Source organism: Lotus japonicus, chromosome 5 (assembly GCF_012489685.1).
Source record: "Lotus japonicus ecotype B-129 chromosome 5, LjGifu_v1.2".
Lineage (NCBI taxonomy): Eukaryota > Viridiplantae > Streptophyta > Magnoliopsida > Fabales > Fabaceae > Lotus > Lotus japonicus.
In genome coordinates, this window is record NC_080045.1 from 66,901,692 (window position 1) to 66,926,214 (window position 24,523).

At 37.0% G+C, this 24,523-nt stretch overlaps 6 protein-coding genes and 1 long non-coding RNA gene across 12 annotated transcripts; 5 read left to right on the forward strand and 2 right to left on the reverse strand.

Annotated features, from left to right (window-relative positions):
- The first annotated feature begins 463 nt into the window (after nucleotides 1–463).
- On the forward strand, nucleotides 464–4,038 carry LOC130717993 (FAD synthetase 1, chloroplastic-like). The gene is made up of 5 exons (XM_057568418.1): nucleotides 464–823; nucleotides 1,695–1,747; nucleotides 2,153–2,288; nucleotides 2,997–3,172; nucleotides 3,352–4,038. The coding sequence occupies exons 1-5, from the start codon at nucleotides 579–581 to the stop codon at nucleotides 3,864–3,866; spliced, it is 1,125 nt and encodes a 374-aa protein (XP_057424401.1). The 5' UTR covers nucleotides 464–578; the 3' UTR covers nucleotides 3,867–4,038.
- Nucleotides 4,039–4,859: 821 nt separating this feature from the next.
- On the forward strand, nucleotides 4,860–7,407 carry LOC130717994 (cyclic pyranopterin monophosphate synthase, mitochondrial). Of its 6 annotated transcripts, none has more exons than XM_057568419.1 (3): nucleotides 4,868–5,011; nucleotides 5,330–5,462; nucleotides 5,976–7,407. In XM_057568419.1, the coding sequence occupies exons 2-3, from the start codon at nucleotides 5,361–5,363 to the stop codon at nucleotides 6,567–6,569; spliced, it is 696 nt and encodes a 231-aa protein (XP_057424402.1). In that variant the 5' UTR covers nucleotides 4,868–5,011; nucleotides 5,330–5,360; the 3' UTR covers nucleotides 6,570–7,407. The 6 variants fall into 6 exon arrangements, with proteins under 6 accessions (XP_057424406.1, XP_057424402.1, XP_057424403.1 ...); XM_057568420.1 differs by having other exon boundaries at nucleotides 4,901–5,006; XM_057568421.1 differs by lacking the exon at nucleotides 4,868–5,011 and adding an exon at nucleotides 5,021–5,119.
- Nucleotides 7,408–7,451: 44 nt separating this feature from the next.
- On the forward strand, nucleotides 7,452–10,164 carry LOC130717990 (uncharacterized). Its single transcript, XM_057568416.1, has 5 exons — nucleotides 7,452–7,601; nucleotides 7,773–8,484; nucleotides 8,586–8,691; nucleotides 8,997–9,202; nucleotides 9,710–10,164. The coding sequence occupies exons 2-5, from the start codon at nucleotides 7,790–7,792 to the stop codon at nucleotides 9,957–9,959; spliced, it is 1,257 nt and encodes a 418-aa protein (XP_057424399.1). The 5' UTR covers nucleotides 7,452–7,601; nucleotides 7,773–7,789; the 3' UTR covers nucleotides 9,960–10,164.
- A 1,184-nt stretch (nucleotides 10,165–11,348) lies between these two features.
- On the forward strand, nucleotides 11,349–13,432 carry LOC130717992 (F-box/LRR-repeat protein 4). The gene is made up of 2 exons (XM_057568417.1): nucleotides 11,349–11,886; nucleotides 12,155–13,432. The coding sequence occupies exons 1-2, from the start codon at nucleotides 11,550–11,552 to the stop codon at nucleotides 13,045–13,047; spliced, it is 1,230 nt and encodes a 409-aa protein (XP_057424400.1). The 5' UTR covers nucleotides 11,349–11,549; the 3' UTR covers nucleotides 13,048–13,432.
- A 1,661-nt stretch (nucleotides 13,433–15,093) lies between these two features.
- LOC130718436 (E3 ubiquitin-protein ligase CIP8) lies at nucleotides 15,094–16,429 on the forward strand. The gene has a single exon (XM_057569026.1). The coding sequence runs from the start codon at nucleotides 15,178–15,180 to the stop codon at nucleotides 16,165–16,167; it is 990 nt and encodes a 329-aa protein (XP_057425009.1). The 5' UTR covers nucleotides 15,094–15,177; the 3' UTR covers nucleotides 16,168–16,429.
- A 3,029-nt stretch (nucleotides 16,430–19,458) lies between these two features.
- Nucleotides 19,459–20,686, reverse strand: LOC130721311 (GEM-like protein 4). Its single transcript, XM_057572076.1, has 3 exons — nucleotides 20,464–20,686; nucleotides 20,294–20,374; nucleotides 19,459–20,092 (listed from the first exon to the last, which is right to left on the reverse strand). Exons 1-3 carry the CDS (start codon nucleotides 20,576–20,578, stop codon nucleotides 19,635–19,637), a joined length of 654 nt encoding a protein of 217 aa, XP_057428059.1. The 5' UTR covers nucleotides 20,579–20,686; the 3' UTR covers nucleotides 19,459–19,634.
- Nucleotides 20,687–21,657: 971 nt separating this feature from the next.
- On the reverse strand, nucleotides 21,658–23,811 carry LOC130718814 (uncharacterized). The gene is made up of 2 exons (XR_009012800.1): nucleotides 22,851–23,811; nucleotides 21,658–22,556 (listed from the first exon to the last, which is right to left on the reverse strand). It is a non-coding gene; the product is annotated as an uncharacterized LOC130718814 (long non-coding RNA).
- Nucleotides 23,812–24,523: the final 712 nt, after the last annotated feature.

Consider the following 24,523-nt stretch of genomic DNA (forward strand, 5'->3'; position numbering starts at 1 on the left):
TTGTTGCTTGGTAGAGAATAATAGTTAATTAGATTATAACCTATTTTCAAATGCTTATCCAAACAATCACTTAAGCGTTTATGCTATAAGATAATCATGATAGACATATTTTCACCATCTCACTATTCCAGACATATTTTCAAAACTCGTCTAACTGTTGTTTCATAATCCCCTTATTTTCACCATCTCACTATTCCAAACATTATCCAAATACGGAACAAATTCTCTCAATGACAAAACTACTTGAAATATAGCTTATCCATTTAAAATATTTAAAGAAAATAAAAAATTCGGTAGGTAAGATATCTCTCAAGTGATCATATTAAGTAACATGATTCATTCCAACCCAAAAACAATGATGTTAAATGTTTTTTTACCTTGAAAAATATCTCATCCATTTAACATATATTAAAATAATTTTATTTTTGATTGTTAAGATATCTCAAGAGGCATGAGCCTACATGGTTTTTTAATGGTGTAGTGGGGGGTGTGAGTCACGTGAGACAAGTTCCGACCCGAATATCCCTTACCTTAAACCAGCAACCGGAAATTCGACAAACATTGATGGTGGCGGTGCCATGTTGGGTGGTGGTGTCTCTCGTATTTCTCACCATTTTCGAGAATGCGACCTAGGCTGCTTCAGATTCACTCTTCAAACTCTCCACCATTCGTTTCCACGGCCTCTGAAACCTCGTTGGGGAGGAGGAGGTACCACCATCACCATCACCGGGAAGCCGCCAAACAGACTGCCATTAAGCCACTGCTTTTCTGCTACCCCATCTAAGTCTCCCGGAGAATTTCCCCTTCTTTTCGATTGTTTCAGGTTCATTTCTTGCTGAATTCTCTGTACTGTTTGTTTGGCTAGATAGAATAGATAGTCCTGGAAATTTGATGGAAACATAATTTGGTTCATATTTTCCTCAAGTTGGTCATTGGGTTTGAGCTAAACAAATCTCTATAGGAGTTAAACTTAAAGGTGATTATACCTTAGAACCAATTTTCATTGGGTAAATTCATTTTAGATAGCTACATAGATGTTTAGAATTATCTTGGGGAATTGATTTCAGTTCCAGAATCAATTTTTTTAGAGTAGCTAGAGAGTAGCTCCTGCAGTGGACACCATCAATTATGTGATTTCACAATAATACTATGTAAAAATCACTTTTGTCATAAATGTATCTGAACATGAATCACTTCACTTTTAGCACAATTACTTTTACCAAAATCAATTGTATTCAAAGCCAACATGATAACGATCCAAACATGTGCTAAATTTTGTTAAAATTGGCTTCTAAGGGAATGTTGGCCGTATCAAATTATTCTGCGATAAGGTTGGGATATCAAATTAGGATTCTTGGTTTCCTTCGATTTACAACAATGTTGAAATGTTAAAGGCTTTATCCTTGTGTCTGAGGAGTGAGGAATGGGGTGCCTAAACTATGCATGATAGAAAGAATATTGAGTTTTATGTACTAACCATTCATTAGTTTGTTAACTGAATAATTTAATATTATAAGCACAGTGAGATTATTCTCTCATTGGCTTCAGCTGAAGGTTGTTAAACAAGATTATCTGAAAATTGTGGAAGTAATAGCCAACCAAGACACACATACACTAATTTTGTGTATTCTCTTCGTTATCTGTCATCTCTAAGTCAGGAGTCTGATTCTCTGATTCCTTTTTCTTTCTTGAAGCCAACAAGAAGAGGAACGGGAAATTATGTCTGATGGAAAATCTGCAGTGGCAGGTTTTAAGCCTCTTTCACCTGCTCTTTCACCATTCCTTTTTTCTTGTATGCACTATGCATGTGTAACTACTTAATGGGCAAACTGTATTCTTAGAATATCCATACTAAATAAACTAGAGTGATTGATGATATTACTGAACTAGTTTTCTGATCAACCTTTTTGTCATAGTTTCTTATAGGAGGAGAGCATCCCGTTGGACTTTTGATTCTTTTAGCTTAGTATCTTGTTTCTTCCTCGACTTTGCATACCTTTTCAATCTTTAGGCTGTCATTGTCAATTAACCGTTCTCTTTTACTCTTCACGTATGTAGATTTCTTGCTTTTTTATTTCTTACTTATGTGGTGTAAAGAACTGGCATATACATGTTATATACTGCTATTGATTCTATCTTAATTTATTACCAGGTGGAATTGTAGCATTGGGAAAGTTCGATGCTCTGCACATAGGTCATCGAGAACTTGCAATTCAAGCATCAAAGGCGGGACAACCATTTCTTTTATCATTTGCTGGCATGGCAAAAGTACTTGGCTGGGAAAATAGGTACGGCATAGTATACTTTTGTGTCAAGTAAAGTAAAATGTTTCTTGTATTTGTTTATGTGGGTGTGACACGTGTTTGGCTCTTGCATTCATGTAATATATTCTTACACTTTCTGGTCAACTGGTTCTGCAAAAAGCTTATGAACATAATTGTTTTTCTATAGAGATCAAATGTATAGATTGCGGTTGCCCTTGACGCCTAAGCTGCTGGGAAATGGGGTGGGGCCAATGATCATGCAAGTGTTCCTCACTTTGCTGTTGGATATGCAACATGGAATGTAGCATAGATCACTGATAATCATGTTATTAGAATGATTGGAGATGACCCTTCTTTTGTCACTCTTCCTTTGTTATTTGGCAGTTAGTTTTAGTAGCCCTTCCTTTGTCAGCCTTTTTTATTAACTGATGGTCAGAAAATAATTATAAATTCAGATGAAGCTGACTAGTATGGTATAATTATTAATTTATTAGTATTTAAAAACATTATCCTGGACTTTGGTCGGGTTCTTTTGGGTGATTAAATATCAAACATACATCAGTTGGCTATCTTATGATTGATGAAATAACATTTGGCATACTTCTACTAAATGATATACAAACTCCTGAACCGTATTTTAAGATTCTAATCACTGGAGATTGTGCCATCATAGTCATTATCTTATATTACCTTGGGGAAAATAACACATTCTGTTAAATGCTTCGCAAACAGGGCTCCTATAGTTGCTAAAAGTGACCGAAAGCGAGTTCTTTCATCTTGGGCTCCTTATTGTGGTAACATGGTCCCAGAAGAGTTTCAGATTGAATTTTCAAGTGTGCGGCATCTCAGTCCCCGACAATTTGTTGAAAAATTATCAAGAGAGCTTAGGGTGCGTGGAGTTGTAGCTGGTAAATACTCCATAACTCACTGTTATTTGCACAATTTCTACCAACCCACCTTCACATTAACATGATTCACTGCCATTTGCTATGTTTCAGAATAGAAACTTTGACATGATTTATTATGTTGTAAGACTAAGATTTACTGTCAAACTGAATATATATATCTGTAATGGAACTTCTGGCAGGTGAGAACTATCGATTTGGATATAAAGCGGCTGGTGATGCATTGGAGCTGGTGAAGCTGTGTGAGGAGTTTGGAATGGAAGCTTACATAATAAAATCTGTCATGGACAAGAATCTGAGCTCTGCAAATTTGGATTTCAGTACTAGCTCCAAAGAGAGGGGACAAGTCTCATCTACTCGTGTTCGCGAAGCACTTGCTGTCGGGGACATGAGATATGTTTCAGAGCTTTTGGGGAGACAACATCGTCTCATATTAATGGCCACCGACCAAGAAAGGTTCAGTGTTGGCCAGGGTAAGGTGTCTGCTCCTAGATCCTGCCTATTGAATCTAGCACCAAAGGAAGGTTTGTATGAGAAGTGTTCACTTTTCCTTGGTCAAGAACATGTTGTGCAGTGTAGATTAGTTATTGACAACAAGTTTGTCTATATAGAAACAGATCAAGGAGGTCTGAGTGATATTTTTGGTACTCAAAATTTGCAGTTCTTGCACATTGAATTTGGTGATTCTAGCACTTGATTCAGGTTAGATAATTATTTCTATTAAATTTATAGCCTACTGAGTTATAGATGAATTTCAACCATCTACCTTAAGGGCTTCGGATGAAACTGCTGAATCTTAAAGCTGATATAATTTTATCTGTACCCTTTTCCCCATAATGCATGTGTATTAGAACTGCCATGTTTCCTCACCTCCTCTCTTCCTACTTTATCTCTTTTGTGCATGTTTGGACTTTGGATAGACAGTAGATTTTCATTGTGGAAGGAAAATTAATTCTGGGAGAAGCTACTTCTATTAATTTTTGTGATAACAGAAGTGATTCTGAAATATTTAAACGCGAATCCAAACATGATGTTCGCGAGTTCTATCATATCACCTTTTACATAATAACATGAACATCTTTCGTTTTCTCTGTTTTCTCTTTATCTTCCTACTTAGATGGATACTACCAACGGTGTCAAATTAGATAAAAGGCTAGGCAAGGTCAGCAACAACTGTTGTTGAAGTGCAGATTTGGTTGGATCAAATCCTATGACCAAATACTACTAACATGTTCAGGAAAATGTTTCAAATCACCCGAACTACATGATTTTGTGACATTTTAGGATGTTTGAAAATACATTTCCCATAATTTTCAATCATGGTTTGAGGATGAGTGGGTCAAAACATAAGTTATTTAATTTTAGATGACATTTAATGAAAACAATACCACCAAAATAACTTTTGACAAACACTCACTTAAATATAACCTAATTAAAATGATTAAAAAGAAAAAAAAATGTTAATTTTACATATTGTATTTTTTCGTAGAGAAATTTATTATTTTATTTGCAATGGCAAATCCTTGTCAGCATATTTGCGACGGAAAATAAATCTGTCACAAGATTCTTGTCAGTACAAAAGGTTGACAGAAAATAAATCCGTCACAAAACGACCAATTTTTCCGTCGCAATTTCCATCATCCATTGGGAAATTTGGTCTCTTTAATAATCATTATCATTTTATTTTTTTTAAAGCAAAAGAATTATAATTAACCAATTTTTTTGAAAACAACCCTATTAAAAGAGCACTAAACACCCAAACAATGAAAGACAAATAAATAAATACCCAACCGACGCAGGCAGGTTCGATACCGACGAAGCAAGCACGCGGCGGCAGGTGATGTAGGCTTCTTTCTGAACAAACTGTTTCTTTTGTGTTAATTATTTGACGGATTATTCAGATGATATTAATCAACGTGTTCTGTTCTGTGCCTGATTTCTCTTCTGAAAGTATGGTTTTATTTATGTGCCAATTTGTTTTACCCAATATTGCAAGTTACTGCAAACTCTGCTGAACTAGTTACACTCACTTAATTGCATTGAAATTCCAGTTAATGTGATTCCTTTGCTTTTTGTGTTTATTAATTAATTAATTAATTAATTAGCATATGTACTTCAATTGAATTTTTCTTTTTCTTTTTCTTTTTCTTGCAACTGTAGAATCAATCAGTAGTAGCTGGACCTGCTTAAAATGTTTCTTAGAAGAATTGTAGCTGCATGTCCTCAATCAAAAAGGATGTTCACCTCTTCTGTTACCCATGACTATTCAAGTGCTATTCAAGAACTCAACAAGGTCAACTTTTTCTGCTACTGAGCTAAATGCAGTGTCGATTCTGTTTTCGGCAAAATACTGATATAGTACATGTCTCAATAACCTCAGAATTTATTGACTAGCATATTTGGTTTCACGGTGAGATACCCCAGAATCACTTCTAGATAGAAGCTACTACGAGTCTTAGGTTCAGAGTGAAAGTGTCTTTGGTCTCTTGGATTATGTGTAAATTGTGAAACTAAAAATGCACTTAATAGTCTAACATTATGCAAAAGAGATTGAATCCACCTGCCAGATGTTCATTCCCTTGTTCATTTATCAGAAATCCATTGGCTCCCTAGCTTGTTTGTATATAGCAATTGGTAAAATTATATTAAGCAGTGAAGTGATTAAAATCTAGTCAAATTTCTACATGATTTCTGTTTGCTGTTCAGTATCTACTCCAAAGGTTTTGTAAAGTTAATCCTGTACTAAGAAATGTTGGTAGAATTATTTCATCCATGTTAAATACTTAAACTGCTTATTCCATTTCAGGAGATGGAATCGGTATTCGGTGAACCTCCTCCTGCAGGTGGACTAACTAGCCCTGCAAGCAATGGTGTTGTGAATAATGAATCCCAATTATCATCTCAAAACATGGGTTCAAGCTCTTTTGAATTGACTCATACCAGCAATTCAGGGGAAGCTCAAATGGTTGATGTGTCTCCAAAAGAAAGTAGTAAGAGAGCTGCCACTGCTGTTTGCAAGGTGATTCTTGGAAAGAAGGTGTTTGATTTGGTCTCGGCCAATCAAATGGCGAAAGGAGATGTGCTTACCGTTGCAAAAATTGCCGGCATAACTGCAGCAAAGCAAACTAGCAACCTGATTCCCTTGTGTCATAACATAAACCTTACCCACGTGCAAGTGGATTTGAGATTGAACCAAGTGGACTTCAGTGTAACAATAGAAGGGGAAGCTGCATCAACAGGTAAAACTGGGGTTGAGATGGAAGCAATGACAGCAGTGTCTATTGCTGGCTTAACAGTGTATGATATGTGTAAGGCTGCTTCAAAAGATATAACAATTACAGACATAAGACTTAAACATAAATCTGGTGGAAAAAGTGGGGAGTACTTCTGGGGACAATGATGGTTTTGATGCATTCCAATTGATAAGGACAGACCGACCAACGCTATTCCAAATGAACAATGCTCCATAGACATTCGCAAAGTGCAAACATTTGACAACAGACAGAGTGAGAAAGGAAGGCATCTAGAGCTTCTAAATTACGCTGTTATAGTCGCATATTCGCGCCTCAGGCACAGTTTATATAACGGACTTTTTACTTGTCTCATTATTGACATTGTCAAATTTCAATAAGCCAAGGTACATTTTGATTGCCTCCTATTACACATGCCTTATCTATTTGATCTTACGGTACCAAACAACCAGGCATATGTTTGGGGTCAATCTCTTCATATTTCTTTTCCCTTGAACATATCCAAGAGATTGTTTCAGTGCATGTTCTTCATATTTCTTTTATCTTATAGCAGAAACGCTTATACAAGTGTTTGAGAGAGCATAAGTAAATAGCTTGTGACATACTTAAAAACCGTTTTGAGCTTATTTTTATAAACTGTTCAAATTAACCTATGAATAAGAGCTGATGTTCATGTTTCACATATTTTCAGCTTATTGCAATAGTTTTTTAAAATTCACTTGTTAATAAGCGCTTATGCGATGAACTCTTTTGTCATAAGCACTTAATTAAGTTAATTGTCCAAATACACCCTAAGTAGAAGTACAACATGTAATATGGAATATAAATTTAGCATTAGTACTAGCATAGAGTGAAAATCGGAGATTATATAATACCACAAGTAACACATTTTATAGGAACCACGCGTTTTCCGGCCCCAATAAACTTGACTTCAATTTTCTCTCACGTGGTCAATTTGGTCGTTCCACAATCTTGACAATATAAAAACCCCTAAATTTATCAATTTATTTATATTTATTATATACTTTATCTTCGCTCCAATTGCTTCGGAGAAACAAAAGGGACGGGTACCTTAAATTTAAAAACGAACAAGTTTCTGCACGTTGCTGCTTTTGTTCCATTCGGGCTGTCAAAAACGACACCGTTGACGCCGACAGCCCGGTGGTTCCTTCAAATTCCAGGTATGTTCCTTCGCACAATCCGAATATCCATTTCTCTATTATTAATTGTTTTGTTCTTCGCTTACGTGTGGTGTTGTTTTTTCCAATTTGATCATAAAACCCTCACCCACCTTACCCTTTTCCACAAACCATTCATTCCCATTTTCGGTATTCAAATTTCTTTCATTGCAGATTCAATTTCTGGAGGAATGAGTTCGTTTCAGCGTCCTCTTGTGGCTGCCGCTGCGGTTGCCGTCGCTTCCTTCTCTTCTGACATCTCCGACAAATTGCCATTCCGTGGTGATTGTTCCACTTCCACCTCAAATTCGCCACATTCTACATCATGGGTTTCTCATGCTTCTGCCTCAATGCTTGCTGACCGATCTTTTCTCACCAAAATTGGGCTTCCTCTGCCCAATGTTCGATTCGGGGTGCCGAGTTTGGGCCACAATTCTGCTTCAAATTTGTGTCACCACTCCGTTGTTGCGTCGTCGCCGCTTGTTCTCAATCTGTATCGGTCGGCTGAATTGGCTAGAGTGCCGAGGCCTTCGGCTCATTCTGACCATGGTGGAGGCGGTTTGAGTTCTGAGGTCTTGTATAAATGGCATTTGCCTGCGCCGAGTGCTTTAGGCGGTTCGTCGGCCAAGTCGAAGACGGTGGTTGTCATGCTGGGATGGTTGGGAGCGAGGCAGAAGCATCTGAGGAAGTATGCAGAGTGGTACACTTCAAAGGGGTTTCATGTCATTACCTTCACGTTTCCAATGAGTGAGATTCTGAGTTATCAGCCGGGAGGGAAAGCGGAACAGAATGTTCACATGCTTGTGGACCACTTGGCTGATTGGTTAGAAGGGGAGAATGAGAAGAACCTAGTCTTTCATACTTTCAGCAACACTGGATGGCTAACGTGAGTGAAATTTGGTTTGTGCTAGCATGAAATTCAGCAGTGTTCTTCTGTCATGGATGCCTTTGTTTGTTACTTGATTGGTTTGGTTTGCATTGTTGCAGGTATGGGGTTATGTTGGAGCAATTTCAAAAGCAGGATCCATCTATTATGGGAAGGATTAGGGGCTGCATTGTAGATTCTGCACCTGTTGCAAACCCTGACCCAGAGGTAAAGGCTTAACTATTCTCTGACTTTGAGTGCATAGCTGTTTGTTGTGAATATGTGTTCCATGCTGTTTATTTTCTTCTCTAGTGTTCATACTATTATTGCTTGCTGTTTTTCAATTTTGATGTTGTCCTTCATATCTTTAGTGTCGTACTAATCAAATAAATTTCATTGCTTTCATAATACATATGAATTTCAGTTAAATTTGAAGCCTGAAGTTTCTAACCAATACATATGATTTCTGTTTTTTTCCTTCTCATCCTGGTTATATGTACGTGTTGATGTTAATTATCTGATTATCTTATCAGGTCTGGGCCTCAGGTTTTTCTGCAGCCTTTCTCAAGAAGAATAGTGTAGCTACAAAAGGACGTGTATTCTCTGATGAATCCGGCATTAAAGTATCAATTAACAGTGATGCAGTTGCAGGACCCAAACCTGCAGCAACAGAAGCAGCTTTGCTATTGATACTAAAGAAATTTTTTGAGGTCATTCTGTATCTCCCAACTGTGAATAGGTGATAACTCGAATCATTTTTTTCTAAACAATAAATTACTATGTTATGTGGGTATTAGACCATTGTTGATAACAAACTGCCATTATACTTCAATGGGTAGCAACTAACAATAGAGATTCAAATGTGAGAGCACAGGAGCATGTACGCCCATTAAGTGATTTTATTATTGTTAAAACTCTGAAATGAAACACGAATAAGAGTTACTAGGAAATAGGTTCTCTTGCAATGCTGTTTCTGAAGTGTAATAGATTTTAGTGAAATCTACAACTGAAAAGATATTGCAATTGCGTTTTCGCCTATAGCATTAGCTATCTTTGGTGTTGGTTCTCAGGATATGGCCAATCATTGAGAAATTTGGTACAGAAATCTCATAATGGAGATCATAATAAATATCCAATGTCTGTATACATATATGGTTGGCTTTATTATAAAGAAAACTAATCATTCTGTAGTAATTTCTCATATGAAATCTATGCTCCTAACTTGAATGATCTTATTGAAATGCAGGAGGCTCTCTGATGTTTTGAGCATGTTATCATCAAAGCAACCAAGTTGTCCACAGTTATACATGTATAGTTCTGCAGACAGAGTAATTCCCGCTGATTCAGTGGAATCATTTGTGGAGGCACAGCGTAGGGCTGGACATGATGTGAGGGCATGCAATTTTGTGTCCTCACCCCATGTTGACCACTTTAGAAATGATCCAAAATTGTATACTTCTCAGCTAAGTCAATTTCTAGAGGAGTGCGTTCACTAATTCTTTACAGTGCTTGGCTTACTCACACAGCATATAGTTTATTCTTTTTGATTCTTGAAAGCCAGCCATTACTGATTGTGGCTTGGACTATATCAAAAGTCAAACCCTCAAAGGGGATTATATAGTTGTCACTCACAGATATAATTGATTCATTGATACATTGACAGTGCAAATGAAAGACATTGCAACTTTCTCTTGGTTGTTGTTTCTTCTGTGTTGGATGGGTGCAAAAAGTATTATTTTGTTAGTTAATGGCAAATATATTCTTTATTGAATGATACCTGTCTAATCAATATTAGCTCATGTTCACGCACCTGAACTCCTTAAGGTAATGTGACCGTGAATAAGAGTATAAAATTAGACCCCAGCAGAAATGAGTTGAAAATTCTTGGATAAGGGGCTTAAAGAATAATAGGCATGCTAGGAAAGAGGATTAAAAAAATAGCAGGCATGGTTGGCTTAGGAAAAAGTCCACTAGAGAAGGTAAAGTCGTGGAAAACTTAAACTAGAATTATCTCAATCAACATGACCTCCCTCAAATGCTCAAGGTAATTCAATCTAAAGCTAATGTTGGAGGTGTTAGTTAAAGGATACCAATGATAAATAATTAAATATAATAATAACACAATCACCACGCAAGAATTTCAATATATACCGAAAATTAGAGAATAACACATACTTTTTCATCACATGGGCTTTTATCTCAAACACCTCATAAAGCATAGCATTTATTTATGAAAGCGAATATTTAAATTACATCTCACAACAATCTAAAACAAAAGGATAAGAACACAGTTATATATAAAGTTAAAGTGTCTCCAACTTGATAATGAACTCATCCACATTCAACCACGTGCCCCTTTTCCTATTTTCATGCGAGATCGTGTCGTGACATCTATAATTTTCCTTCCAAGTCAAGATAAAACTAGACAAATAAAAGAGAGAATTTTTTTGTAATTTATGTTGAAATGACCGCAATATACATGCCTTTATATGAGTTCGTCCTTCGTAAGCTTACTAAATTTAGTGATACTAGCAGCCTATCTACTCGTGCAAATAAGTATATATTGACACTTGATTTCCACTTCCATCTAAGAGAAATGAGAGAAAAATAAAATATGTGATAAGTGATGAGATATAAAAAGAAGGGAAATCAAAAGAGAAATAGATAAAAATGCAATGAAAGAGAATAACAAGCTAAATAAATCAGAACGTGTTTGTAGCTTAATGATATCGTGATCATATAATTTAATAATTATTTTTCTCTTAATCTCATCATTTTCACTTATTTTTCTTTCATTATCTCTTTATACATTTCCAATCATGTTCCTTACATCATTCATCTGTCTTCTTATAATTAAAGTGTGAGTTGAAGAGAAGTATGAATCAATCATTTATTCATCATTTCAAGATATGAAAGTAATGAACATATTACTCAATCTGTCGAAATCGCCCCTGAGCAAAAGCCATGAATAGGGTGAAGTAGGATCATTTTCACGTAAATTCACACACTTGGATTCATTGTTGCTTTACCTTCAAATTCAATCTTCCCTTCGCTTAGGGTTTCCTCTGCACCACCACATCACATCAATGGCTTCCACCTCGATTCTCTGCATCAACGACGCCCTCACCGACGACGAGCTGCGTTCGATTCTGGCCAAGGTCGACACCGACAAGGACAAGGAAACATTCGGCTTGGTCTGCAAGAGATGGCTCCGCTTGCAGAGCACCGAACGGAAGAAGCTCGCCGCACGTGCCGGCACCCACATGCTCCGCAAAATGGCTGATAGGTTCACACGCTTGGTGGAGCTCGACCTTGCTCAATCCGTTTCTCGTTCGTTCTTCCCTGGTGTCACCGATTCTGATCTCGCTGTGGTCGCCAATGGCTTCACTTGCTTGAGGGTTCTCAATTTGCACAATTGTAAAGGTTGTCAGCTCAATCTCTGAACTTCAATTTCAATTCTGTTTGATTTTTGTTCATATGAACTTAATTCTGATATTTGCTGTAATAATTGTTAGCATTTTTAGTTGATGTGGTTATGATGTTATCTAATATGAATGATGATTGAGGACTAGTCTACCACATTTTAAGGGTTTCTTTTATGATTGTTTGAATTGTTTTTATGATACAGGAAGTTCAACTTCAAATTAACATTGGAATGGCAATTTGTTGTTTTGTTTGTGTTGATGTACAGGAATTACGGACGTTGGAATGAAAGCGATTGGAGATGGTCTTTCGTTGTTGCAGTCCTTGGATGTATCCTACTGCAGAAAGCTGACTGATAAGGGATTGTCAGCTGTTGCGGAAGGCTGTTGTGACTTAAGGGTGTTGCATCTCGCTGGATGCAGATTTGTTTCGGATGGTATATTAGAGGCTCTCTCAAAAAACTGCCATAAATTAGAGGAGTTGGGGTTGCAAGGTTGCATAAATATTACTGACAACGGGCTGATAAACCTTGGAAGTGGTTGTAAACAGATCAAGTTTTTAGACCTCAATAAATGCAGTAATGTAAGCGATGCCGGGGTTTCTAGTATTTCTAAGGCCTGCTCGTCTTCTCTCAAGACATTGAAGCTGTTAGATTGCTACAAAATTGGGGATGAAACCATACTATCATTGGCCAAATTCTGTGACAATCTGGAGACTTTAATCATTGGTGGTTGTCGTGATGTTTCTGATGATGCAATAAAGTCGCTGGCGACTGCTTGTAGAACCAACCTTAAGAACTTAAGGATGGATTGGTGTCTGAACATCTCTGATTCTTCATTGAGCTGCATTTTAAGCCAATGCAGAAATCTTGAGGCACTGGACATTGCTTGCTGTGAAGAGGTGAGCGATGCTGCTTTTCAGAATATAGGCAGTGGGGAGCCTGGTTTGAATTTGAAGATTTTGAAGGTCAGTAATTGTCCAAAGATCACAGTGACAGGCATAGGCATTCTTGTGGGTAAATGCGCCTGTCTGGAGTACTTGGATGTTAGGTCATGCCCACATATTACAAAGGCCGGCCTCGATGAGGCTGGTTTCGATTTTCCTCAGTGCTGTAAGGTTAATTTTAATGGTAGCATCAGCGAGCCTATTGAGCTTCTTTGATACTAAAATTATCGTTGAAGATTGACATAGATCTTCCTGTGTGAACTTTCTAGATAGGGCGTGCCTATGGAAATTCTTTTGGTTTAAACTATGTGTCCTCCATTGAGGTAGTCCTATTCGAGCTGGTTAGGACCACTATAGGCGGCAAAACTCTCTCTAGTGACTTGAATCCGAGAACAACCTCATATCAATTGATCTACGCAGTTGGTGCTAGGAAATTTGATGAGAATATTGTAAGTTCTATTGATTTTAGTTTTCTTGTGCACCCCGGTGTGTTGTGTATCATTTGTATTGACTTATATTGGATGTATCATAATTTATTGATCTTTTCAGTTGTAAATTTAACAAGTACAATTGCTTTTGGCTTTTGTATTTTTTCCCCTCCTGCTAAAAGGTTGCATTTGTTTTGTTTACACGAATCGCCTGGAAATCAGCATGGGAAAATCATCTTTCGTATAACGATTGAGAATTACTTACAAAAGTTTGTTTTATTTGATGAAGGGAAAGCTTTATTACTGGTTCTGACTGATTTAAGCAAGATTACCCTCTACAGAGAATATTTGTGTACTCATAAAAGAATGTGCACATATAATTTTTTTTATGTGAATCACCGAGATAATTATGTTTGAGCCGGTGGAATCACTATGTGCAGCGTAACTTTTGCCACAAAGTAATACAATTGCATTCATAGGGACTCAAATCTGAGATTTCTGTTTAAGCTAGAACAACCTTGTGTCAGTTCATCTATACGCTTTGAATGTAAACATCGAATTTGAATATATAGAAAGTTACTTCGCTAGTTCACTTCAAGCTTTGGTAGTCATGAATAATATAGAATAAAAAGTATATTCTTATCTACTTGTCTAGTAGAGTTAGAAGTTGTATCAGAGCAATGCATTTCCTAATTGCCTCACACTCCTCTTGTGTCACTTCGACCTTACTCTCTTCCATTTGCTTCTTAAGAACCTTGAAGGCAAAAGAAGCAAGTATGAAGCTTGTTGAAGACCCTGAAGGCAAAAGATTTGATTTTACTTTTTACAAACAACTTGTTGGAAGTATGGTGTACTTAATCGCCACAAGACTGAACATTATGCTTGTTGTAGCCTCATTAGCAGATTCATGAAACATTCAAACATTATGCTTGTGGTATTTTCAATGAACAACAAACTATGAAATATTGTACAAGATGTGTCTCATTTGCTTGGATTCACAAACAATGACTATGCTGCGTCAGAATGACAGGAAAAACACATTTTCATATTTAGTTTAGGAGTTGTTTCATGATCATCAACGAAGCAACCTTATGGTGACGCTGCATTAGTACTCACCACTCAAGCAAAACTTGTATGAGCAATTACATGTGCTTCTCAAACAATTTGGTTGAGAAATACTTTTCAGGATACAAATCAACTCCAATTTATTAAGGAGTGTGACAATAGCTACTCAAAAGGCTTGGGCAATCTACTTGCCTCTTTGAGTTAACATTTACACCTTAAAATTTCAAGGATCCAAGAAAGAAGAAACTACTGTAGAACTTGCTAGTTTGTAACTGGAATATACCCAAATGCCATAAGTCAACCAACCATCTAGATTTATGTTTCTTTCCTTTCCTTTTTCAAACAGTTGAGTTATCATTATTTATAGAAATATTTCTGCATGCATATCTATCAAGCTATTATATATAAAAATCTATGTACAAGATTTAATATAATTTTAGAAAATTCTATTAAAAGAAATTGTGATTAACTTGACAAATGAAAAACACAATAGGTGTTCTGTAGTTGCAAAAACTCAATCATTGAGAGGTGAAGGAGCAGATAAGTTTGATTTTTTTTCCTAATTATTTACTGTAATTGTCACAAATCACATATATACATCTTTCTTTTTCTATTTGTTTATTGGTTCATATCCCATATATACATATGAACCGTTAAATAAGACCCACCAATTATAATTTTAAAAAAAATTGATGAAAATGAGAAAGATACCTTGCCAATATTAATTAATATAATAATAATAATAATTTTATTCTATTATTACAAGACTTGCATATTGTGTATCCCACCACAAACCCAAGCGAACAACAACAACCACTCTTCTCCCCTTTCCTTCCATCTCCGCCGTACCACCATGTCGGAAGCACCGTCTCAGCCACCGGCTCCGTCAACGGAGACGCCGCCGTACTGGTGCTACCACTGCGAGAAGCGCGTCTCCATCGAAACACTCCCCAACCTCCCCGACGTCATCTGCGGCGAGTGCAAGAACGGATTCGTGGAATCCGTTCCCGCACCCTCTCGACGCTCTCCCTCTCCTCCGCCTGACTTCGGCAACCACTTCCTCCAAGTCCTCCGCCTTATCGCTCAGTCGGCGCGTGAAGACAACGACAACGAAAACGACGACGATGCTTCTCCTCCGCCGCCTCCAAACCGTTCGCCGGAGAATGATTTCCTCAGGATCCAGCTCGGCGGCTGGGACAACGACGAGGATGAAGACGAAGACGAGGGAGACAACGACGGCGAGGAGCACGAAGGCGCTGTGGAGGAGCAGGTGGATCGATCCGGCAACGAGGAAGATGAAGATCTGAGGCGGAGGAGGCGCGAGCTGCTGCGGCTTCGAATTAGGGATTTGGCGACCCGAACCCGAAGCATGCGGAACCGGATCTTGGATTGGGCTGACATTCTGATGGGAATGGAAGACAACTCCATAGAGTTTCGCCTCCAGGTACCGGAATCGGACCGGTACGTCGGGAACCCGGAGGATTACGTGGACGCGACGGAGTACGAGGCGTTGATGCAGATACTGGCGGAGAGCGACGGAGGTGGGAGGAAGGGAGCTCCGCCGGCGTCGAAGGCGGCGGTGGAAGCTCTGCCGACGGTGAAGATCATGTCGGAGAGTGATACTGTGGCGTGTGCTATTTGTAAGGACTTGATGGGTGTTGGAGAATCAGCTAAGAGGTTACCGTGTGGGCATCAGTACCATGGAGATTGCATTGTTCCATGGCTGAGTTCTAGAAATTCTTGCCCTGTTTGCAGGTTTCAGCTTCCAACGGATGACAAGGAGTTTGAGGAAGAGAGAGCTTCGGGTTCCGGTTCGGGTCGGGGTGGAGCTGCCACTACTTGATTGAGTCCCAATAACTTGGTATGTTCTGTAATTGTTGTAATATATTTGTTGTTTCTATCTTCTGTTATGGAACTATTAGTGGATTTTTATCGAGTTTGCTCCATGTTATTTATTCGAAGCTTTTGCGTAGTTGGCTTCTTAGCTCTTAGATGCTAAGATACTTGTATATAGCATTTGGATCAATGTGATCACGCTTCTTACCTCACAATGGGATTTGATGTTTCTTCCCAAATGTTATTTGGTTGTGGATATTTGTTTTGTATTTGATTGCTGGATTCACTCACACACACACACTGTTTTATCTGTGGCATAATCCTGTAATTTTTGTCCTGATTCTTTATATTCGGATTGAGTCATTTGCGTGTCTTGTAAGCATCTGATTTCGTGTTGGTTACTGCTCTAATAGCTAGAATTAGAATGTTAAGTTGAAACATGTCTGGTACAAGATTCTTGAGGGGCCTTCAAAGAGGAAGAACAACAAAGCACGGCCCGTAATATGATATGTACTTGTGTCAGTTAAGGTGTTAAGATGAGAGAGCAGAGTCTGGAATTTGTGTTTCCGGAGTACTTTTCCTTCTTTATTACATGCAGTGGATCTCTGAAGGTAGTGCTTCTATTTAATTAAGCAACATTTGAGAATTTTCTCGTTTTTTAATGAGAAGCCTCACCTGTGGCTGTAAGGACTCGTAGGCTGGTAGAGTTCTGACTAAGCATTCTAGATAATCTCTCGGCATTTTGTTAAGGGAGAGAGGATTTTGGTAATAGTTCTACTAGATGTTCCTTTCTGTTTCTCAACAGCGCTTCAATAGATTCTGATTTGATCCTTCAGTTCTCTATTACCTAGTTAGTTTGCCATCTTTTAAGTGTGACAATGACACCATATGCATAGCTTATCTTCCATTCTGCAAACAGTTTGTCTAAATGTTCCTCTGATGAATGCTCCGTAAGTGTAAGCCGAGGTTATGATCTATACCCTTGATTCTATTGCAATTCCATTGAGGGAGTCCAAGAAGTCATGGATTATATTGATCCTTTCACCACATTTCAACATTCTGTTCTCCATGACAGATAGTGTGAACGTGACAAAAGGTCGGGGTTGCCCTCTTTTCTGTCATCAAAATGATCTTCAATGGAAATAAATACCTGCATTTGATCAGTTAGGTTCAGATTATCAGCTTTGCCAAAATTAGTTCATATCTTTATCAAACTGTTTTAGCTGATTATAGGTAGAATTTCTGCCTGGAATGCTTTGCGGGTCTTTGTTAGCTGATTGGAGTGTTGAAGGTTCTGAGAATGGCTATATCTTTATCATTGTTATGATAAGTTGTATTGTTATTGATTGGCAAAATAACCTAGCAGCTCATGTAGCAGCTACCCTAGATTGTATGTGCAATGCAAGGATTAGATTTTTGAATTGTCATGTCTACAAATTACACTTCGTAGCTCTCTAAAGATTTTTACTGAATTCAATATTTCAATTAAAATTTGTGCTAGTTTATGAAAAACATGTCTTGTTTTATTTTTTTAAGTAAAAACATCTCTTGTTTTTTTTTTGAAACTCAAAAAAAAAAAAAATCTCTTGTTAATCATACAAAAATAGCAATGAAAAACTTAGCCTACCCAAAGTTCCTTTACGTTCCACATGTTTCGACTGGATTTTTATGCAGAAGAAACTTTCAATTTAGGTTTAACTCATTATTATCTATGTTGTCATTGTCGTTTGTTGTCGCTATGACCCTCTAAGATTGATATGTAGTTACTATAAAATATAAGTATTAAATTGAACATGGTTGTCACTTGTTAAATCTGAAAATAAGCTTTTTGATTTTTATACTCGGCAATGTTTTTAAATTTCTCCCTAAAGTTTTTAAATTTCTCCCTATATTTATATAATTCAAATGGGGATGATATTATAATAACAACGAAAGGCATTGACAAGGATCAAATTGAAGAATTTATGTGCACCTATAAACATTTTTAATAATATTTGTGTATATGTTGCCCTTAATTTTGTCATTATGTTAAAGTTTCTGGGTACTCTAACCTCCCAAGCACGATAAGAAGATTTTAAAACTGCGTGAATATAATTAAAGAACATACCTAATTACATACCATGTTCTCAGACTCCATGAAAAAAATCTCCACATCTCTCCAAAACATTGCCATCTTGCCATCTTGATATGAATTGAATTTACTCTACATGACAAAAAATGTCAATGAAGATGGTCAACTTTGTTAATATAACCGAACTTTTTCATTGGAACGAATTAAACCTAATTCGCTTTTGTCAAGAGGCATTTTGTAAAGGTCCTTGTCATCCAATAAGTCCTATAACATTGCATTAAACAGCATTACCATTACTTTCCAAGTGTAAAAAAAAAAGTATTATCATTGGTTAATTAAAAAAAAAAAAACTTGAAAGCTTGACCAATTCACTTTATATTTCTCTTAAATCAGATCTCACAATTTTCTGTCTCCTCTTTCTATCCCTCACTAGGTTTAGGTGAAAACAAGTGTCAATTAAACATTTTCTAAAACTGATTTGGGCACTTCAATAGCTAGTGGACTATGAGGGGGGAGGAGAGGGGGACAACGAACGGAACCAACTGAAACCCGAACCGCTTGACAAAAATGGCCCCTTCATACATACTCGATTCATTTGGGTTGAGGATGGATGAAGGCAATAGTCAAATAAGTGCGTCGAATTGCGCCAATGGAGCCATGAAACGAACTCAACACAACGAAGAAAAATATAACAATGTATACTAAGTGGTGTCAAGTGCAATGTCCTACCAAACTGAATATGGTCAACGAAGAAAAATATAATATATATCATTCACGTGTTTTCATCAAACAACTTAAATATTTTGAAATAATTAGTTGACCACATATATCACATGTACTTTATGTTTTGGATGTAAGATAAGATTTGCAGTCGTGAAGGTCAACTTCATTTCTTAGTCAAATAAGTAAGAATTCATTATCATAGATTCATAATGCTGTTATAAAATCAGCATCCATTTGCTACATTTTCTCTACTTACTTTGTATAAACCTTGTCAGCTAAGGAACCATGTTACATTTTAGGTCGGCTCTTGAATATCATGTGGTGGGGACAGACAAACTTTTTTGTTTTAGGAAAACTGATTGCCAAATCATTCACACATCATCCTTATGCCCCACATGTAAACCATATTTATAGTATAAAAGAAAACCCAAGATTTACAAGTTTCATCTGAGTCATCTGGCAATAGTTATATGCTTAAAAATGAAATTGGAAAGCCACTTTCACTGAGTTGTAATAAATATATCTTAAAAGATGTATGTCAACTGTACAATGAGGTTTCCCATGAATGCAAAAGAACACAAAATAGAATGTAAAATATTTGTACATGTTTTGGAACCTTTGCAACCTCAACAAATAGTTGAGGAAGCAAAGGGGATTGACAATTTGAATTCTACAGTTTTTCACTCTGAGCTTGATTGACATATAGCCTGCTGAAGACATCTTAAGGATTTCTGATAATTGAAGAACCCCATTAACCAGAAATCAAAACCATCTTCGGTAACTAATTCTATGTATTTTTCTGAAGGCTTCTTCACATTTTGACTTTGGTTGACGCACTTTATCTTTTCAAGTGGAATTGAAACCTTATAATGGACTCTTATCACTTCTCCTTTTGGGGAAGAGACCTTGATGGATCTCTCACTGCAAAAAGAAACTTTATGAGTGGAAATGAAGAGGAGGCCAGCTATAGGACCAGATGTGGTTGATAAGTAGCACTGTGATGCTTTCAACAGCTTCTCCCCATCTTTAATACTAAAAAGTTGCTTAAACACTTTCTCTACTCCACCAACCTGAAGAATTCTGGCTCCCAAGCTTAATTTCCCTTTTACTGTATCACTTATCTTTGGCCCCAGTCTCACTGCATTTGCAATAACAGTTTCAAGCCATCAGTTACAGCTTCATTCTATTTTCAAATCATAGCAAATTATGCATCATACATATTTGAGTCTGACAGAAATGTTTGCATTTTCATAAAGTACCATGGCATAGAGTGTTTGCCTCATGTCTTGCAACTATGCAAAAGTGAAAAATTGAATTTCAGGCTTTGAAGATTACATACCATGCTCTCTGACTCCATGTGCAAAACTGTCAGCCTTTCTCCCAAATATATTCATCCTAGTCAGAACTGAACTTGATTTACCTGAAAAGATAAAAATGGCCATGATTAGTATTTATAAATTTCTAGGAAGTATTTATCAAATCAAGTTATTCAATGTTAGGGTGTCCTACCCTGCTTTGATTTTGTGATAGACTTGCTGTATCTGCCAGAAGAATCAGGCAAGTATCTCTTTGTTGAGTTGATAGAAATTCCATTAAGTAGCTCATGAAGAAATGAGGTCTTCATATTCTTATCTTTTAGGAGTTTTTCCTTCTATCTCTGGACTTGGAACCTTGGAGGATCTTAGTGTGCAATGACTAGCCTGTGAAAAGTATTCAAGAGCTCTTGTTATTTTGGTTGATGAGTCCTTGCATTCTGAAGGGTTATATATATGGGTTAAAAGGAGACAAGGTGACTCTTGATGAGTCAGCTGTGGATCATCATAAATACTAAATGAAAAAAAACCAAGTCAAAAGTTGAAGATTGCATGTTTGGTTGCCGACAGAAAAATTAAAAAAAAGTACAGGTCATCCTTAATCCTACAAGATAATGATAGGGAAATATTTATTATGAAAGGCCACTTTCCACGTTCAAGTCTCTCTCTGAATGTTGATACTGTTGAACTTAGATATCAAACCTACATAGTGCATGTTCAGATGCATGATAGATTTCCATGTTAGGAGAAGTGATTCAACGAGGTTCAAACGTGAAACTGAACATGCTTAGCGCATTAGATACAAACTCTTCTTCAATTGATTTGAAGTCCGAATCAATTTTGGGGAGAAGTTTTTGTGCGTAGTTTGTGGATTTTAGAATTGGTTTGGATGAAAGAGAAGGTAATCAAAACATACTATTACAAACTTGGAATGTGATTGGACTTGATGGTTGATTTCCCTTTACTGCTTGTATTTCTGTAACAGAGAACTTGGTGTTTAATTTCTCTTTTATCTACAATATAATGCATCATAATCATATTTACTGTATTTGGTTGAAGACTTTGTGTGTACATGATTCATTGATGCAAAGATGGAAAGAAAATAGGAACAAAATCCATTTACTAGAATTTATGTTGAAGCAATTGGCAGGGCAATGTTTCTGCATCCTTTAGGAAAAATTAATAACAAGCATCCTTTTAGCTTTAGAAAATGTCACCCTTTTGCAAATTAATATATTTTGATTTGTTTGGACAAACAATATCACGTGGCTGATGACAGACAAGATTTATTGCCACTTTATTATATTTGTAAATGCTAACGTGAGGTGAGGGTGTCATTTAAGCTTTTTGAGCTGGAATTTCACCTTTCTGATGCAAGGCCCCTCCAAGATTTACTCTTATTTGACAAAGTAAAGAGGGAAAAAGTTCATTTGCTTACATCAACCTGAATTACAATAAGATAAGGCAGTACATGCAGAAAAGATCCTGCTTTTGTGATTCCTAGCTACATTTAGAAAAGACCCCCAGTTTTGTCTAATGCCTATCCTTTATAATTATACATTTTAAGTCCTGAACACATTAATTGAAGGTTCAAATTTTATTTGTGAAATCAAAATGTAAGAAAGGGCCTAATTCAATTTTTGTCCTCCATGAGGGAGAAATTTCTTCTTCGATGAAAATCACAACCATCAAAATCTGATGTGTTCCTTTTTAACCGTAATACACATACTGATAGTGGAAGATCCTACTGGAGGAGGACAAAACTTTTCAACATGGCAAATTTTAACTGCAGGGTAAATGGTCACTTTGGTCCTCAAAAGTGTCAACCGACTTCACATTCGTCCCTGAATGAATTTTATTCACCTCGCAGTCCCCCAAAGTGTCAAACGTCCGTCACTTTAGTCCTTGACGTTAAAAAACACAAACGGACGTTAACGGAAGATTGAGTTGCAACGTTGGGAAAGTTTGAAATGCTTCAATTTAATCCTTGATGGATTTTTCCTTCATCTTCCTCAACCTGCAACCTTCATCACCTCAGATCCATCCCAGAAATCTTCATCTTCCTAATCAAAAGCAATCCCACATCCACCTCTTTCTGGATCGACCCCCTTACCACCACCATGGCCACTCTCTCATCCCTCCCAGCAAGCTCGCAAAATCAACAATCACAAGCTTATCCCCCGCGTTCAAAAGTGAGTCAACAAGGTCTTCTGCCGAAGTCACCTCTCTCATGTTTGGTTGAAGACCATTTTCCCACCATTTCTGAACTTTCCCTATTCTTGAGGTCATCTGCAAAATCCAATAAAAGTAACAACATAGGTCAGAAAAGATCCAATAAACCCATTAGAAATTAAGAAACTTTTCCACCAGAGGCATAAATGGTGTCAAAGGGAAATGTAGCAACCAGCTGTACACATATGTAGATTTATGATATTTGAAACAAATGGCTACAGGAAATAAAATTTGTGCAAGTATTATTGATGTATTAATTAAATTAATACACTACTTTCAGGTATTGATAATCATAACTACTGTATTGTATACTTTGTGTGAATTGGGTTACATATTTAATTGCAAGTGAACCTGATCGTGAATTACAAAAATAAAACTGTGTTATTGATGTTACTTTGTTGCCCCTGTCACTGGTACCAAATCCTTCCCCCTTTAACTGGAACAACATCATAAGGTGCTACACCAGGCTAGACACTCCACGCAATGCACTCCATGTCCATGTTTTGATTCTGCAAGCTGGGGTTTTGCCTGATCGCTACACCCTCCCAATTGTTCTCAAAGCAGTGTGCCAATCCTTTGCCATTGAGTTTGGAAAGCAGGTTCATTCACTCGGTGTGAAGATTGGATTGCAAATCTATGAGTATTTTGAAACTGGGTTAATAAACTTGTATTGTAAATATGGAGAATTTGCAAGTGCCCGTATGCTGATGGTGCTGTAGTAAGGGCTAAAGAAAAAGAAGCCAGGGCTATGGAAAAACATCAACCATGTGCTTCAAGTTGTGAAGTGGTCACCAACTGATGGTTTTACAGGTATAAGAAGTTATTAATGATACTCCAACACCCTTATCATGTACCCTCAAAGGTAACTTTTGCACCCAACAAACCTTTTTCAGTAAATTTTGGAAAGTTAAGTGCAACTAAAAACGGTTATGAGTCTTCTGAAGGATATCATGATCAACCTAAAATTTGAATATGTTTGAAATATTCTTATAAGAGAATAAGAAACTTCCAGGGTTTATGGCTCATGAATGAAAGTCAAGAGTGGCAGTTAAGTTAATGGGGTCAAAATGCATCAGCTGTGGTACAGAGTATGCCAGGTGACACTACACGTGCTCACTTTAGGACGTGGAAACAACACAATCTCTTGCTTTTCCAGTCATTGAGGAAACAACTAGATATCACTTTGTGTTGTTTTGGAATGGCTGACTCAGCTTTTTTTTTTTTTTTTGGTCAATGACTCAGCTTTGAAGAGAGGTCCAAAACATTGCATTTTAAGATACTTTTTTTTGTGTTATGACCGTCAGTGTTTTACTGTTTTTGGACATGGAGAATCACCAAATCCATTCCAATACATTTTAATGTTAACTATTTTAAGGAACTATCATTCCAATATATTTGGAACCGTAATACATTATTTTCCTTTTATATTTCCCAAAATTTTATTTCATGATGTTACTTACAATAGACTTTTAATAAAATTAAGAGTTATTTTGGTGTATTTAATTGCTTTCGCAATTTCAAGTCGGGTATAACTACTATGGGCGACAAAGTTCTCCCTACCAAGTATTTAACGCAGTTGCATTCACGGGATTGAAAGACTAAAGAGCTTTGTCTATCATTTTTTTAAGGCAATTTCTCTAGTACCCATCTAAAAGTGGAGGGAGTTTTTATACCCTTTAGGCTTAATTTGCCATGATTTATCCTGTAACAAACTTTTATAATTTGCAATTTAGTCCTTTATTCTCTTAGTTGACCACCCTACCCACTAATGGACTATGAGGGGTTGGGAGGGTGAGCGGGAATCGACCGAGAACCTGAACCGCTTGACTGGCTTACCCCTTCATACATAATCAATTCATTACGGTTGGGGATGAATGAAGCTCATATCAAACAAGTGCTTCGCGCATGCAAAGTTGGGAAACAGACTAGGACTCGTGTCGGAGGAGTTTTGAGCGTGAGCTACCATGTTAGAAATATACTATAAAACTAAACACGCGTCTTCACCAAACTTCTTATTTTGGAAT